At 39.9% G+C, this 16,277-nt stretch overlaps 1 protein-coding gene across 8 annotated transcripts in view; it reads right to left on the minus strand.

The window, feature by feature from the left end:
• Positions 1-16,277, minus strand: part of PDE1C (phosphodiesterase 1C) — a 276,791-nt gene that overhangs the window by 63,420 nt on the left and 197,094 nt on the right. For all 8 annotated transcript variants that reach the window (XR_009745369.1, XM_061464730.1, XM_061464732.1 and 5 more), the window contains 3 exons: positions 3,973-4,086; positions 2,891-3,073; positions 1,775-1,841 (listed from right to left, as the gene is read on the minus strand). Coding sequence is in view for 7 of the 8 variants with exons in the window: in XM_061464730.1 (XP_061320714.1) it covers positions 1,775-1,841; positions 2,891-3,073; positions 3,973-4,086 (364 nt within the window). In the remaining variant the exon portion in view is untranslated. The remainder of the gene's footprint in view (positions 1-1,774; positions 1,842-2,890; positions 3,074-3,972; positions 4,087-16,277) is intronic.

Consider the following 16,277-nt stretch of genomic DNA (forward strand, 5'->3'; position numbering starts at 1 on the left):
CTTTTCCAGAGATGATTTGTGGCCCAAGTTACAGAAGAGCAATCATAAATTGCAGCTTTTCAACACTTTCAGTGGGTGTTGGAGAGGAAAAACAACCAAAAGAAAAAGTTCCACCGAGAAAGATGTTTTAAAGCCCTTGAACAAACTTAGAAAATGGTCAAGAAAAATAGTGCCCAAAGCATCCACTCAGTCAATTGTATTTTCCTGTGTTTTGAGTGGTTTTGTATTGTAATCACGTAATCAGTAGAGCAAATTAATTTAACACTTGCATGTATATAATAATTTACTTTTTAGTCATATGGCATTGAAAATAACATCTCAACTATGTTGAAATTTAATTCATTGTAAGGCAGTAGTGTTTAGTGGGAAAAAAGGGGTTTTTTTTACTTGATGTACTTTTCCTGTAGCTAATGCGCTCTTGCGGCATATAAAATTTACCAAATAATGAAACTGAAGAACAATATATCAGAATTGTTCTTTTGCACAAAATAACGTAACCACATAGATGCGAAGTTTCACAATAGATCTATTTTACTGAAGGAGAAATCCTTGCTCTTGTCAAGTAAACAGAAGTTTTGCTATTGACAATAATGACAGCAGCATTTTACCCTGAGTAACTAGGGGGGAAAATCCTCTTAAAAGAAGCATGACAGTGTCACAGATGGCTAGAGGCCTGCAGCAACACCAATTATGCTTTGAAAATTTGTGGATTTTATGACCTTAAAAAAGATTTTAACACAGAATTGACCCCGATACTGGGGGCAGATCTAAAGAGATGCAGAAGTTCATAGATGTCTTGTGATGGAGGAGAAAAACTGGAAGGCGTGACATTGCTGTAGCCACAGATAAACAGACACTGCAAGTGATTACAGGTTCTGAGTTCATTACCTGTATATTAGCTAGCCCAGAAAATATCACAGTGACCACCACATGGGCATCAGAAAAGCTGAAAAATCCACTTCTAAAGTAACCACTTCAGCAGCTAGTTAACATGAAGTTCTGTCTGTAGCACTACAGTGCTGAACAGCAGATCACCACAACTTACTGGGTAAATCAACATACTCATTCAAACATGTCTGTATGAATGTATGCATGGCCATTAGGCAAATGACAGACAGGGTGATTGCTCCACTGTATCACCTTTTTCTACCATTGCATGGCATGCCTGAACCACATACAACATGTAGTCTGCAAAGCTACCGTGTAGGAAGCTGGTTGCTAACTGGTGTTTGCAGTTTGATAATTCCTGCCTGAAGCAAGAACCTTGCAATTGTCCCATGGATTAAATCTTTCTTCTTTTATTCTTCTTTCAGACTATTTCTGACTAATCAGTTTTCCCCTGAAAGTCATAAAAGGGTCATTATTCCTAAACTGATTGTCACCTTGAAGACCTAAAACTGAGCAATACAAGAAATTCCCTTCTTTCACAACAACTTTTCCTTTTTCACCTCTCTCCACCATGTTTTCCTTCTTATCTGTGGGAGGTTGTGATTGATTCCAGCACATCACGATGACCTCAGTTTAATCACTGTAATCTAGAACAGAGCTGTAACCTTCACAACCTGATAACGGCCACAGCCTTGAACTCTATTTTTTCCTTTATTGAAAGGATATTCCCCTAGGCCACTAAATGATTAATGTATGTGAACTAAACTAAATGTCAAAGAGAAATAAACAGCAAGTAGTAAGACCCCCTTATCAAGTCAAATATCACAGTGTTACCTTGATGCTTTATACAGAGCCACCACCCCCAACACCTTTTTACTTGGATTACCTTTAGCACTCCAATTACAGCTGGTGGGTAGCTCAAACCAACCATATTTGAAGTCCGTCTGTACATTCTACCAAGATAAGACAGATAAATAGAATTAAACAAAACAAGCCAATCAACCAACCAAACCCAATAAAGCAACACACCATTACAGGAGACCTATTTAGCCCAGGAAACCCTAACTGCAATTTGGGGGGTGGATTTATTCCTCCTTGTTCCTAACTTGCTACTATATAGTTCCTAACTTACTTATATATTCTCTATGCCATTCTTTCTGTATAGCCTATCCTAAGACTCTACACTCCCTGGTATCTCATAGCTTGGTTACCTCACAGGACATCACAGAGAGTCTGCTAAAATCAGATCTTCATCAGAGGGAAAGGCTACACTCAAATAAACAAGATGTTCCCCATTTGCTGCAGACGACTATACTGCTCTTTCAGTTCCCTTGGTCCTTGCTGATCCACATGTGAGCTAATTCTGAATATACTTCAGAAACCATTTGTTGTCTGCAATGAATCAACTCCAGTTCAGTACAGCTGTTACAGTTATCTGAGTTTAAGATTGGTATAAAATCTTTTGGGTGTTCACCATGTGTGTGTATGAGAGGGAGAAAAAGAGAGAAAGAATAAGGCAATAATAAACATCTGCAACCATAATAAACAAAGTACTGAGCATGTACTAGCTTTTATACTTGTTTTCAGGCCATGTTGTTTTTAACAGGCATGGTGAATAGCTAAAATGCCTTCACACAGACCACCCTTTCTTGCGTTTAAGAAATGTAGAACTGAAAGAAGATAATGAAAAGTTCTCTTCTCCCATCAGAAATGATTGTGTGTGAAGTCTTCCTTCACTTCCCCATACACACCTTTTTTCTCATGCTCTGCACTCAGACCTGAAAAAAGTCATCCCTCTTTGGAGAATTAAATTCACCCATTCCCCAAATTAGATTTTTTTTTACCTCCTCCTCTGATGCAAAACACAACAAAGAATGAGAGAACTCAGTGGGTTTTCTGAAATCCTCCCTGAGCTCCAGAGTTTTCACATCTGTCATGGGCTACAGTTCATTCCAGCAATACTAAAAAGCTACTAGAACAATGTAATTACATGCTCCTTCACCTTTCCACAAATATCCCAGCTTGTACTGCATGGACAATACTCCTGAAACGGGGTTTTTCCTCTGTCCTTTTGAGCATCATCCCCATTTGCCGCGTGAAGGTAGAAGCCAACCAGTCCCGGACCTCCGAGGGTACGGAGTCGGACTGGATGTCACTGAGTTCATCTTCTGTGTCCAGTAAACGCCTAGAAAGGGAAGGAAAAAATGGGTAAACAGACTCCACTGGAGAACACTGTAACATTATTAATAAGAAGAAACTCATATATATTTTAATTAAAGCAGTTGTTAAAAGTCTTTGGCTCATCAGCCCTAATGGAACACAAATCGTACAACAAGTCTTCAACAGATTGTTTATTCTCTTGTATAGTTAAATGTCAGACTATGAAACTCACTATTGGGCCAACAAACAAGAAGTATCAGCCTCTGAAGCACAACTACATCATCATCCACTGACTTCTCATCTTCAGCTTGTCAATATTCCTGACCTCTCTGCCCTTCAGAGCTCATTTACAGTCATGTCTATCTTCCCAATTAGTATCACACAGTCCTCTCTCATTCTGATCATCTCAGGTGACTCTACAAGTACATTTAGCATGTAACAGACAGGGGAACTCTTCTGCAACATCTTATCAGTCTACCTCTATCATGACCTTTTTTTAATTTTAAAGATTTGACACAAGTTAAAAGATTTGGAACTTGATAATCTTAAGGTCCTTTCCAACCCGAACTATTCTATGATTCTGTGATTTAACACTACTCAAAAGGAATAGAGAAGTAGGAATTTAGAAACTTTCTGGAAAAGTGGGACAAAATTATTATGAAAACATTTCTCCAAGAGAATATATATTAAATGTATGATTGTTTTTGATCTCTTCCCCTGCCACAGGAAACTTAAAGAAGCTTTTAGACCAAAGATTATAGATCTGCTTTACACAGAATACAATATTTTAATGATTAAAAACATCATGCTTGTGAGTAATAAATCTTGGCTAAACCAACTTTTCCAGCTAATGTATAAATTACAATTTTGTGTCATTGGTAGATATAGATATAAGAAGAGTGCTGATGTCTGTAGCTAACTCACCTAGTTTCATCAATATATACTGACTCAAGAACAGTTGCAGCATATTCCAAGTTCTTCTTTAGGTCTACAACTGAAGCTTCCCCTCTCTCTAGCTGCTTTACCAAAGACCGTAACCTAGAGAAAAGAAAAACAAAAAACTGATTAGTACAAAGAGAAATAGGTTTGAGAGTGAGTGTCAGTTCAAAATTGGATCTAGCATGAGACCTAGCATACATGATTGGTTTTGTTCAGCCTAGAGAAAAGAAGGCTCAGGGGAGACCTTATCATTGTGTTGCAGTATTTAAAATGGCTATAAAGAAGATGGAGACGCCCTTTCTACAAGGAGTCACATAGAAAAGACAGTGGGTAATGGGCACAGGTTATTCCCAGGGAGATTCCATTTGGACACTAAAGAAAAATCTTTCAAAATGAGAACAATCAGCCATTGGAATAATCCTCCAGGGAAGTGGTGGATTCCCCAACATTGGACATGCTTAAAATACGGCTGGACAGGGTGCTGGAGCATCTAGTCTAGGTCATGCTTCTGCCAAGAAAGGTAGGACCAGATGGTCCTTGAGGTCTTTTCCAACCTGGCATTCTATGATTCTATGACTGCCAGGTGAAAACTTTTGGAAGTCCACGAGATTCTTTAAGCCGCATTCAAGAAATCAATAAAAATCCCTTTTCAAAGATCAGTCACAATGATACGAGGCAAGCATGACATTATATTTAGGGTAAAATAAGTCTGTGAGTTATGACTGTCCCCTACTCATACTGACATAAGTTAAAATAGAAATCATTTGGCATTTAACAGAGGAGCTAAGAGAAGGAATTTTCATTCCAACCGTAAGAAATGAACTTCTTAAGCAGTATCAGTTGGCAAATACCCATTTATGAGGATAGGTGTACACATACATAAAATCCTAGTACGGTATATTTAGAAATACTGTTGCAGAAATGCAATACAAGGTCAGGAAATGCTGTGATTTTCCTTAGATCAAGCGGTCATCCTTGGGCTGCCCCATCTATACTAAACAGAATTCACAGAAGTTTTTTATGAGGTTATTATCAGGGATGGGGGGAACAGACTCTGAAAACAAAGATGTCTCTTGTGTCACATACAATTAATATATTCATGCAATTTTCTTTCATCTCCTCTTCTCCTTCACTCAACTGTCTGTGGCAAATTAGAAAAACAGAAAAAGGAAGAAAGAGGAGGTGAGAATGCAAAAGTAAGAAGTAAAATCTAAATATTTTAAACAATCCAAGAATATCCATGCTTACAATCAGAAGATGGATATTATCATTCCTTTAAAAGGACAATGGGATAAAGATTTGACATGTTAAAAGTTTTTTGTGAATATCTTCATCCTTGTTAAGCAGCAGTTAAATAAACACTAAAATATATATTTAGCAGTGCAGCAGAAATCACAAGTTGTTACTTTGTCCTGTTCAAGATGAAAAAACGTAGACAAGTATAGTCATGTCATATAAAATCTGTCTTCTACTTAGAGGACAACTCTTCCTCAGCTTATTCTATATTCCAGGGAGAAAAATACCTTTTCCACAAGGTAATTCAGAGCTAGAGCCCAATATAGAGGTCTGCTCTCACTTTATGCACCATAGTGAGAGCCCAACCTCCTTGAATAGACATATGCAAGAAGTTCTTAAAATCAAGCATCTCTATTCCCTTGCTACTTCAATGCCCCTTCTAGAGAAATGAAGTCTCCATGGGGCTCTATTTCACGGCAGAGCTGAGGAGCAGCCAGTCTGCCTGGTGAAATGCACCAACAGTTCTTTCCAGGTGGGTAACCTTCTTCCTCCTTTCCCCATATAAACAGTGAGGCTGTGGAGAACAAAGATCATACGAAATATTTATTGGTCCTCTGGCCAGGTCACATAAACTCCACTTCTATTGACAGTGGTACTGCTGATACAGAGCTACATATTTAGCTTTACAAAGAAGCTTTAGCATGAAGTGGACCCTCCATCTCTTGGACGATTAATTCATCCACTTGTCAGCAGCCGAGACCCCAAACTTCATGCCTGATGTGGGAATGGCAATGGGAAGGTCAGTGATGAACGACTGTAGTGAATGCAACTGTTTTCATCTTTGAAAGCCAGGTGAAGAGCATTCAACTATGCCAGCACGTTTCCCTCCAATCCGGGAACCCATCTTGGGCAATCCATGGAGCAACCTTAGCCCCACAGAAGAAGGAACATGATTTGGTACATCCATACCCCTCTTCTGTGTAACTGCACCATCAGGTGTGAGCAGCAACATGTTGTTTGACAAGCAGAGCTAGGAAAGGTGCTCCCTCACCTTTCAGCTTGATTCCATCCTCAGGCAGCACAAGCAGAAGATGAACTCCCTAGAGCTAAACCATTGATCCCTCCTAGCCATTCCTAGCTTTTCGTACCAATGGAGGAGGGAAGGAAGAGACAAAACCAAAACAACTTTCATACCCAAACGTTGGTTCATATGCCTCCATCTTCCTTCATCCCATGTATGAGGAGTTCATAGGTGTGACCCCTTAACTAGTTACCAGAAACATCATTTGTGCATAAACCACAGGAGTCAATACTGCAGGAGGAACATTGTCGTTGCCTCTTCCTGACTCTTATTTCATTGATTTAAGTACCTGGCAGCTCTGTGCCACAAGTCATTCAAAATTCATGTTCAATAATAGCACAGTGAGTAATGGTTGCTTCATGGCACCAACATTCATCATCAAAGATTATGCAGAGTACTGCGTGCATCAATCATTTGAAAAAACAGAAGTGCAGTTGTTATAATAAAACCTTGTCACACGATCAGCCGCTTTCATGTGAAAAAAAAAATTGCACTGTCTTTGTCTTACCATCCATTATCTACGACTATTTCTGATTCATTGAGTCACAGCAGCTGCTGCCAGTTACCTTTACTAAATAAGAGCCTGGTGATAGTTTGTCTTTAATGCATTCCATGTACCCCTGTTTTTTTTTAAGTAGTCCTAAATGCAATCACAAAGTTAAGGCCAGGCTGTCCCACTGAAGGGCATCCAGGCAGATTTATTAGCTGAAAAACTCTGTTTCAGGGTGGATGAAGTAATTCTGGAATTCAATCAAATTCACCAAACTGTTCTGACTGAAATAAAACCGTTACCAGAAACTTCTAACTTGTTTTATTTTTAGGAGCTTGTGTTAAAGCCATGGAAGCACATGGCAAGATGCTGACTTCCTATCTTTACCCTATAGACCAGTCACTGCAGTGGAGTCCCATGTAGCACTTCACAGGAAAATGCTGAGTCTGTCAAGTTGCTAAAAGAAATCTACTGATACTGATATAATCATCAATTGAAGAAACCCAGTTCATCATTTACTTTGCTTTTATTGGGACTGTTTTGTATGAACAAAATGCTTTTTTCAACCAAATCATGTTTTTTTCTGTCCTGATTTAAAAAGTTCATTATAGACTGATCAAAACCTACATTTTCATTCCACTTTTTTATCTCCTTTTCCTTCCAAATTCAGAACTAAAAATCCACACAGATCTACCAGACCTTGTTCCACTGAAGCCCATGGAGCCAGTTGTAGGAGAAGCATCCGCTGCCTGTGTATAAGGAGATTCCAGGCCAGAAGGGAGCTGGAAGAGAGTTAACCTCTTCTGGGAGGTTAACCTAAGCTGAGAGAGTTAACCACTTCTAATATTAAGCTGCTTTAAGACCACGGCACATGCCACGAGTGAGCCAGGCTGTAGGTCAGCCAAAAGTTTCTCAGATTACGGTCATCAGTATAGCAGTTACAAAGAATGGGTTAGTCACACAATGTTAGCTCTAAATCTAGCTGTTTAATTATATTAAGACACAGCTAATGCTTTTCTTAATGAGATTTCCAAGGGAAGCTATTCCTCCAGTCTGCAAATTCTCTGTGAACATGTGCCAAATATAATGGAAAAGGTCTGAGAGCCTTTGTTCAACTCAGTTATTTCATGTTTTAGCCCTCAGAAAAATCCCCTAACTACCTAAAGGAAAATCCCAGTCCTGAGCAATGCTATGCATTTTAGCTTTCACTGACCCAACAGGGAGCTCAAGTAGGTGTAACATCCTGGAAAGGGGCCCATTCCAAAGTACAGCCTCCCACACTGCCCTTCCAAGGAAAAGATCTGCATGCACTCACCATAAAACCTGGTGGATTTATGGGTTTTATACTCCCTATCCCTGGGAGTATCTGCAATTTATCCCACTGAATTCAGCAGAGCAATGCATCTGTGTAAAGGGGGAGATTTGGGTCCTCAGTGAAGGTGAGAGGTTATCCAAAGCTTTCCCACAGCCCCACTCCTGCTTTTTTTAATGTTTCCCTAAAGTACTTGCTATCATAAGATTCAGGAAGATAGAAAGCAAATGACTAGAAACTGGGCCACTGTCCTCAGTCCATGAGAGATACACAGCTCAAAGACTCAAAGCCACTCTAGATCCAAACTGAGTAACAGGGAAAAGTGAGGCTGTTTTCTTGGAATGTACAATTTCTGAGTAACTGCTCCAAGCATTGTCCTCTCTGTTATAAATAAAACAATATCTGTGTACAAATATTTATCTTCTTAGCCAGAGGGCTTGTTTTTATGCTGTTGATATCACTGCAGAGATTAATACCACCATGGTCTGGATGCCAGTCAGCTCCTATTATCATGCAAAGCACACATATGAATACTTGAGGCAAGTTCCTTCAACCAGTGTGAAGTGTGCAAAGCTGCGTAGCTGGTTTCTGTGCTTCTTTTCAAAGCTTTATGACTGTGAATCACCACACGTTTTCAACCACACAACTCAATCTTTGGCTTTAAACTGACAGAGGGGAGATTTGGATTAGACATTGGGAAGAAGTTCTTCCCTGTGAGGGTTCTGAGGTGCTGGCACAGGGTGCCCAGAGAAGCTGTGGCTGCTCCATCCCTGGCAGTGTTTGAGGTCAGGTTGGACAGGGCTTGGAGTCAACCTGCTCTAGTGGAAGGTGTCCCTGCCCATTGCAGGGAGTTGGAGCTGGATGAGCTTTAAGATCCCTTCCAACCCAAATCATGCTAGGATTCTAGGATTGGGCCATCTGAGGAAAAAAGTTACTTTGAAAGCACATTAAAAATATCACCTCAAATGATCCAGGATGGAATATTTATCCCTGTTTTACTCTTGATATTAACACCTCAGCAGCTGGATATTGACTGCTGAACCTGATTAATATGTTGTTTCAACCACAATAACCTACTACCTGCCAGGTGAGGTTCGTAGAAAGCAGAAAGATTTTTATTATAGCTGGGAAAAGAGGGCAAGCTGTTGAACACAGCACTGCTAGAGCTGGTCAAGGACTCTCTTGAGGCAATGTTCTTTCGTCAACTGTCACTGATTCTTTGAGCTCAAAAGCCATTCACAAGCCTCCATTCTGTCTGATACAAGTTTCACTCCCCAAAAAGCCAAAGCTCTTATCAGAGAGGTGAACCCTGGGATGAAGTGACTGCCGCCTGGTCCCTTCTAACACATACTGAAATTGGACATCCCAGAGCTCAGGTGATAGACTGAGGGAATCATCTTTGGTAAGTCAGGCCCTAAACAATAGCTCAGTGAGAGAAAGGACTTGCATCCTAGATCAGAAAATCCTCATGAGCAGATTATTATTATTATATTATTATTACTATTATGAGTTATTATATATTATTATTGTGAATTCAAAAGTTTGCTATAGATATAAGTTGGAAGACATTATTCAAAGCTTCCTTCTGCCTGAGGAGGAGGAGCAAAAGGTAGACGTGGTCCACACCACACCAAAAAAAGGTTTTTGATTCATCTTTCTGCAAAACATGAACATGTTCTGAAAGAACTTTAAGAGATCTGAGCAGCATTAGAACATCTCCCACCATTGCTAGTAGTGACACAGCTAGCTAAAACAAGTGGCTTCCTGTAACCCCAGAAAAGATGTGTCATTCGTATTTCATTTCACCAACATATGTAGTTCATGCTCATAAATAGAGAAAACCTTTTCATAACACTAAATCATTCCACAGCTACGGCTATACATGAGAATCTCCCTTCTCAACTCTTTTGCGAGAGTCTTACTGATGTACCAGGCTGTACCAATGTAAGAACATACGGTAAAAGAAAGTGCTGTACAGAGAACCAAAGGTTATCAATGCCTGACAAAAACAGGTGTATGCAGCAACAAAACATCAGGAATCGTATCCTGACCGCTGGTTTGCTGTCCCAGGAGAGAATCTGTTCACGTTATTCTTGAACTTTCCAAAGCTTTGGAGTCAACTTTTCCTTAGGCAGACCGTACCCCATTGCAGTCAGTGCAATTCTGACACTGCAATCCATGAGCAAACATTTTGAGGTTCCCTATAAAGGATCCTGTAATACAGTCTGTAAGAAATCAGGCTTGCTCCCATTGTCTCCCCTGTTCTTGTGAAGTAACTTTGTGCTGTTCAGTACTTCAGTCTCAAATGTCACCAGCTTTCAGCGGGGATAATTGTAAAAGCTGTTGTAGTTGCATATTGGATAAGGATGCAAGCTGCTACATCCACATAAGAAACCATTTCTAATAATCTTGCCTTCACTAATGCTTAGATACACAAAATTCTCCCCAAAATACTGCCAGCAATAATTTCAGTATGGGACACTATTCACAGTCCTGTTCATTGCAGAGGTTCATGAGTGAAAACTGGCACACAATGAGATTCATCCCAGCTACAATAAGGTCCTTCATGAGTTTTCTGCAAACAAAAAGAACATCACTACTATTAGACACCAGTGAGGAACACCTTCAGCTTCAGCAAATCTGTCTCTCTGGCCCCGTGTGCATGAGTAAGAGGTACCTTCTGCTACCACTCTATGTTTATGTGGCTCTCGGTAAGTCAAGTTGCCCTTATGTAAAGAAAACACAAGAGAATGTTTTCAAAGACAGCTCATTTGTGATAACATTCTTGAACATTCCAGCCAGCTGAAACAGCTTTAAAAGAATCAAAATAAATAAATCAAATCAACCAGAAACAACAATCAGAAATAGACCTGACTGCATAAATGCCAGCTTCAGTTTACACACAGAATAATTCCAAGAGATGTTCCTACTGGCTGGAAAGACAAACTGAGCTGAAAGACAACCTCCTGCCTTCTGATCTAGGGTATATTGCCCTTCTCTGGAAAACCATCATTATTGCTAGTAATCCAGGAGCTCACCATGTCTTTACCTGTCAGCAGGTATGATTCATTCCACAGTCTGCCACATCTTAGTCTGAGGCTCTGTATATATAGCATGTGCGAACCACGGAGGAAAAGACAACCTAGAAAGCCAGCTCCAGTAATCCTGGATTACTGGAAGATTAAATTTGAGTAATCCTCAAAACACAGCTGAAAACAGAGTCACTGGCAGCCTGTGACCCCATGGATATGTATTAGGCTAGATAGTTATCTTCTGTCCCTGCTTCTGTGTAGAAAAATGCCAGTGACAACATCCAGAGGAAGAAAAAACATGTGTTTGCAAGGAGCAATCACTGAACCACAAAGCAATGCTACACTGGCATTTTTCATCAGACGAAATTACAAGCAATTTCCCAAGTAATTATTTTGCCTTCCTCATGTTTCCTGAAATATCCTTTTTCCTTTGAATAATAATAAAAAATATATAGAATTGAAGTAATCAATTAATTTTGTATCATTTAGAAGCATGAAAATGCAACAATGATAAGTTCAGTGGCCTTGGTAGGATGATGAACAGCTGTTTCAACTCACCTTAAGTCAAATAAGCTTTTGACCTCATTAGCCAACTATAAGTGAGATCATGTTAGTTCATATTTTCACTTCACAGCCATGAATTCTTTCCCATTCTCAGATGCTGAGCTTTGGGGACTGAGTCAGAAAATATAAGCAGTAAAAAGCTGTAATGTGGGTAAAAATCTGATGTCAGAGTATTTGGTGATGAGGTCATTAAAAGCCTTAATCATGGGTCTTCATTCAAGTCAACCACCTCACCTAGCACTAACCTTTTACAGAAATCAGGCACACAGATGCTTATGGAAGTCAAGGGAGCCGGGGTGAACCACCATCAGAAGCTGTTTGTCATGTATTTCCTCAGGAAAGGGTGCACTGGCTTTTTGATGCACCTTCATAGACCTACTAGTGATAGAAATGAGCTCAAAGACGAGCTCAGGCAGTCACTGTGGTTTCAGATGGATAAGATGAAGTGAGATGACTCCACTGAATAAATTGACAGCTGAACAAGAGTAAATTTCAGATGTGGGAGAGAAAGAAAGGCTGCTGTATTCTGTCTTCACAACTAGCCATCTTCTAACTGGTGTTTCCCAAAGTAAGCTTTCCTTTTGGCAGACTACTTCTTTTTGGGATGTTAGTGTGAATTAGCTTTTTTGGGAAACTGTAGGATCACTGAATTTGTTGAAAATGAGATCCAAAGATAGCAAATGAGGTCTTCTGGAATTAAGGCTTTCCAAACCACTGGTGCCTTTTATAAAACATGACCTCAGTTACAACATGGCAGGCAAAAATCTAATGATTTTTAATTCGCATCTTTAAAAATAGGTACCTGAAAATGAACCATCTACGCCTGCATTTGAGGAAACTAGCGCATACTATCTGTTTAGTGTTGATGCACTCAATGACGCATTTCCCTTTGTTTTATACAGATGGAATCATTTTCTTTGAAACCACAATTATCACATTTCTGGGTCCTTGAACAAGGTCATTCTTCCAAATGATGCTAGCAGATTGCTTTGTGCAGATCTGAATGTCAGAGCTCCACGCTTACTCTTTACTTAATGCTCACTGCAGAGATCAGGGAGAAGTTCAACACAGAATTCCAAAATACTTCATTGTAACACTAGTTCTCACCCATCTGTTACCATTAAAATATCCACAGGCAGAAAGTCTGCAATTATCTCATTCTTTCCAGTTCCTAAAATCAGTTATGTTCCAGAGCAGCTTTTAGAAATCCACAGGGCCGTTAGGAATGCATTCAGAGTCTTCATGCAGTGTGAAGTTCAAGCAGGAATATGTCCCTGCCTGGTCTTCAGAAATGCCCAGTAAGCAAAGGCAGAAGTGGATCACAGGCTGCTTGCTTTCAGACCACCTTCAGCCACCCGCACTTCCCAAAACCAGATGAAGACTATATCTCACAACCCATCAGTTATGGCAAGAGACAGGCACAGATCAAAGGCAATATTCCCATATGACCTTAATGCTCTTTGCTGAGTTTGGGTTTGACAAACTTATGCTTACTCTAATGGACCTCTAAGCTTCCCTAGATCCCTAAGGCAGCTGCATGCTTTTTAAGTCATCATTGCTGACCCTACTAGAGACAGGCCAGCTAACATAAACCAAAGATTTTGTGCTATACATAATCTGGATTTATAAAGCATATTCTTATGAACGATACATTTGACAAAGCTGCTAACTTTAATTTGTGCTGTCATCAGAGGTAACTCATTGATAAAACATTCCAGATTTTGTTTTATTCTGAACAGGTATAAATGGCAAATACTCAGATTTCTGGTTAAAAACTTCAACCACTTCCTTTATATTTAAAGGCTTATACCCTTTACTGTTAGGTTTTGGATATCCAGGCACTGAGGCTTTTAAATATGTTTAAGATGTGGATCCTGACTTTTCTGCCTCTGTTTTCCATTTGAGACAACATATTTGCCAGGAATATTACAGAACTAATTGATTGATATTATTTACACAGCTGATTCACTGGCCTATAAAGCAGAAAAATGAGCAAAGTCAGTACCAAAATCTTCCTTCCTGCCATATTATAGCCCTGATCTTCACTTTTTGTAGCCTGAAGAAATCAACCTGAGAGTTCAGGAGCTCACCACACTCCTCTGGTATACTAGCACATGCATTTGTTAGCTCACATATTTAATATGCCTTTTATCATTATACAATTTACCCTTTCAACAAATGCCATTAAAACAAGCTGTTGTTCTCCTAAAACCCACAGAGCTTGCATTAAACTACAAAATCACTTCCCTCTGGATGGCTGCAAGTTGGCTGGTCTATACTCCTACAAAGCAAGCCCATTCTTGATACCCTTAATTAGCTTCCTTTTGAGGGAAGCATTCCCAAAGAAAGGAGTAAATATTCCCTTGTCTTTTGCTAAGGATGGAAAATCAAGACCTTTGCCAACTTCCAGCTGCACATGATGAGGTGTTGAGCTAGATATTGATCATGCCAGGAATTTTTAACAACCTGGCCACTATCAGGAGAACCAGACTTTGCAGAGAAATGGTAAGAAGCAGCAATTACAAAATGAAAGCTGGAGGTTGCCAGGCCACAAACTGTAACATAAAATAGTTCAGATAGGGTCCCAGTCATGGACTTTTGGAATGCAAATGACTCAGAATATTCTCCACACAGTAGTCTTTATTGACACCCTGGCAGTTTGTGCTTTGCACTGCAGAGCACTTCTTTGTCTACTTTAATTACCAGCCTAATAGACCATAGAATCCCAGACTGGTTTGTGTTGAAGGGACCTTAAAGCTCATCCAGCTCCATCCCCCTGCCATGGGCAAGGACACCTTCCACCAGAGCAGCTTGCTCCAAGCCCTGTCCAACCTGGCCTTGAACACTGCCAGGGATGGGGCAGCCACAGCTTCTCTGGGCACCCTGTGCCAGGGCCTCAGCACCCTCACAGGAAGAACTTCTGCCTAAGAGCTCATTTCAATCTCCCCTCTGTCAGGTTAAAGCCATTCCCCTTGTCCCGTCCCTGCAGGCCAGCTTCAGATTTTTTTGCAGATAAATGTTTTCATAATTTTTCCTTCCTCACATATTGCTAAACAGGCACAATAAGTATGTGTTAGCTTGAAGCCTTGGCACCAATACTATCTTCTTTCTGCTTTTCCCTCCCTTTTCTTCCTGTTTTCATTCCTTATGCTCAGATTCAGCTCCACCATGACTAGTTGGAATTTCACTAGCAGCATCTCGGTGATTAGGTTTGCTTGACCTTCCTGAGGCCTATTTCTGCATCATGTCAATAAGATTGCACAACAACATCAATAATGCAAAATGGAACAAACATATACTGAAGCTGTCCAAAGCTGTTTTATTTGTCCATCCACCCCCTTCCTCAGCTGATACAGCACTTGGATGGTATGGGAGGTGCTCTAGCCACCTTATCATCCTCATGGCCTCCTCTGGACTTGATCCCACAGTTCCATGTCCTTATTATGTTGGTGACACCAGAACAATAAAGCAAAAAAAACATGATTAGTTTTAGCCTAAATGATATCTTTTAAACATAGCTGCTTAGGAAAATGAGGCTGATTTAAACTGTCTCTAGAGACCAATAAGACAATTTCAAATGGTGTCAAAGAGTTTTCTAGAACATGAAGTTTGTACACATTGACAATAAATGGCCAGTGTACATGACTGAAATCACAGCAACATAACCTCTACACTATTATTAGACAACAAAGAATCTAGAGAGAGCCTTGACTCCAACACAGAAGAAACCAGGCTTCATGACTGCCACACTTTTGATGTCAAAAGGCTCAGTGAGACCATAGTAGTCAGCCTCTCCATCCTCTGAGCAACTGAGTAAAACCAGACTACCCAGCCGAACACGTATGATAGCTTCAGCCATTTGAAAAAGAGAAAGATGAGGGAAAATAGATAACATTCCCCCATATTTGATAATTCATTTGAAAAGCTGCCTCTAAAATTGCCATTGACAAGCAGAAAAGCTGGGAAAACTCATAAAATGCCAATGAAAGTTCTGCTGTCAGAAAAATCGCCTACACAATTCACATTCCTGGATGAAAACTGAAGTAGGGGGAAAAGTATGATTTTGGACATTGTGTTGTTTTGACTTAGAATTTACACAGGTCTAGTCATAACTGATGCTCTGAAAGTACACAGAAATACTCAATTTCACACGGTATTCCTCAACTGCAACCAACACCAAACGAACAATACAACCTCCTGTGGATTCTTTGCTATGTGAACATTGCTTTTGTATGAATTTCCATTTGCAATGTTTTCCTGTCTTTGACACTTTCTCTAAAATTGCATAAGAAGAGAAGTAGAGGAAGTCAAACACTCAAGCAGAAAGAGAGCTATCCCCACAATCAATTACACTGAGTAACTGTCGAGAAGGAAAAACACACCAAAGCAACAAACTTGAGCAAATTTAAACAAACTTGTAAGGTTTCTCTACTCTAAACTCAAAACCTGCTCAGGTTTTAGGAGATAACTAGCCAAGAAAAAGGTCCTTGTAAATATTTAGCCTGACACTGTTGTCAGCATCAGGGGTATGGGAAAAGGGAAAACATTACAAAAGAGGCTTCTCTCAAACACTGC

Source organism: Pezoporus flaviventris, unplaced genomic scaffold (genome assembly GCF_033815535.1).
Source record: "Pezoporus flaviventris isolate CSIRO_AGI_PZ_B2104156 unplaced genomic scaffold, CSIRO_AGI_Pfla_v1 ptg000037l, whole genome shotgun sequence".
NCBI classification, from domain to species: domain Eukaryota; kingdom Metazoa; phylum Chordata; class Aves; order Psittaciformes; family Psittacidae; genus Pezoporus; species Pezoporus flaviventris.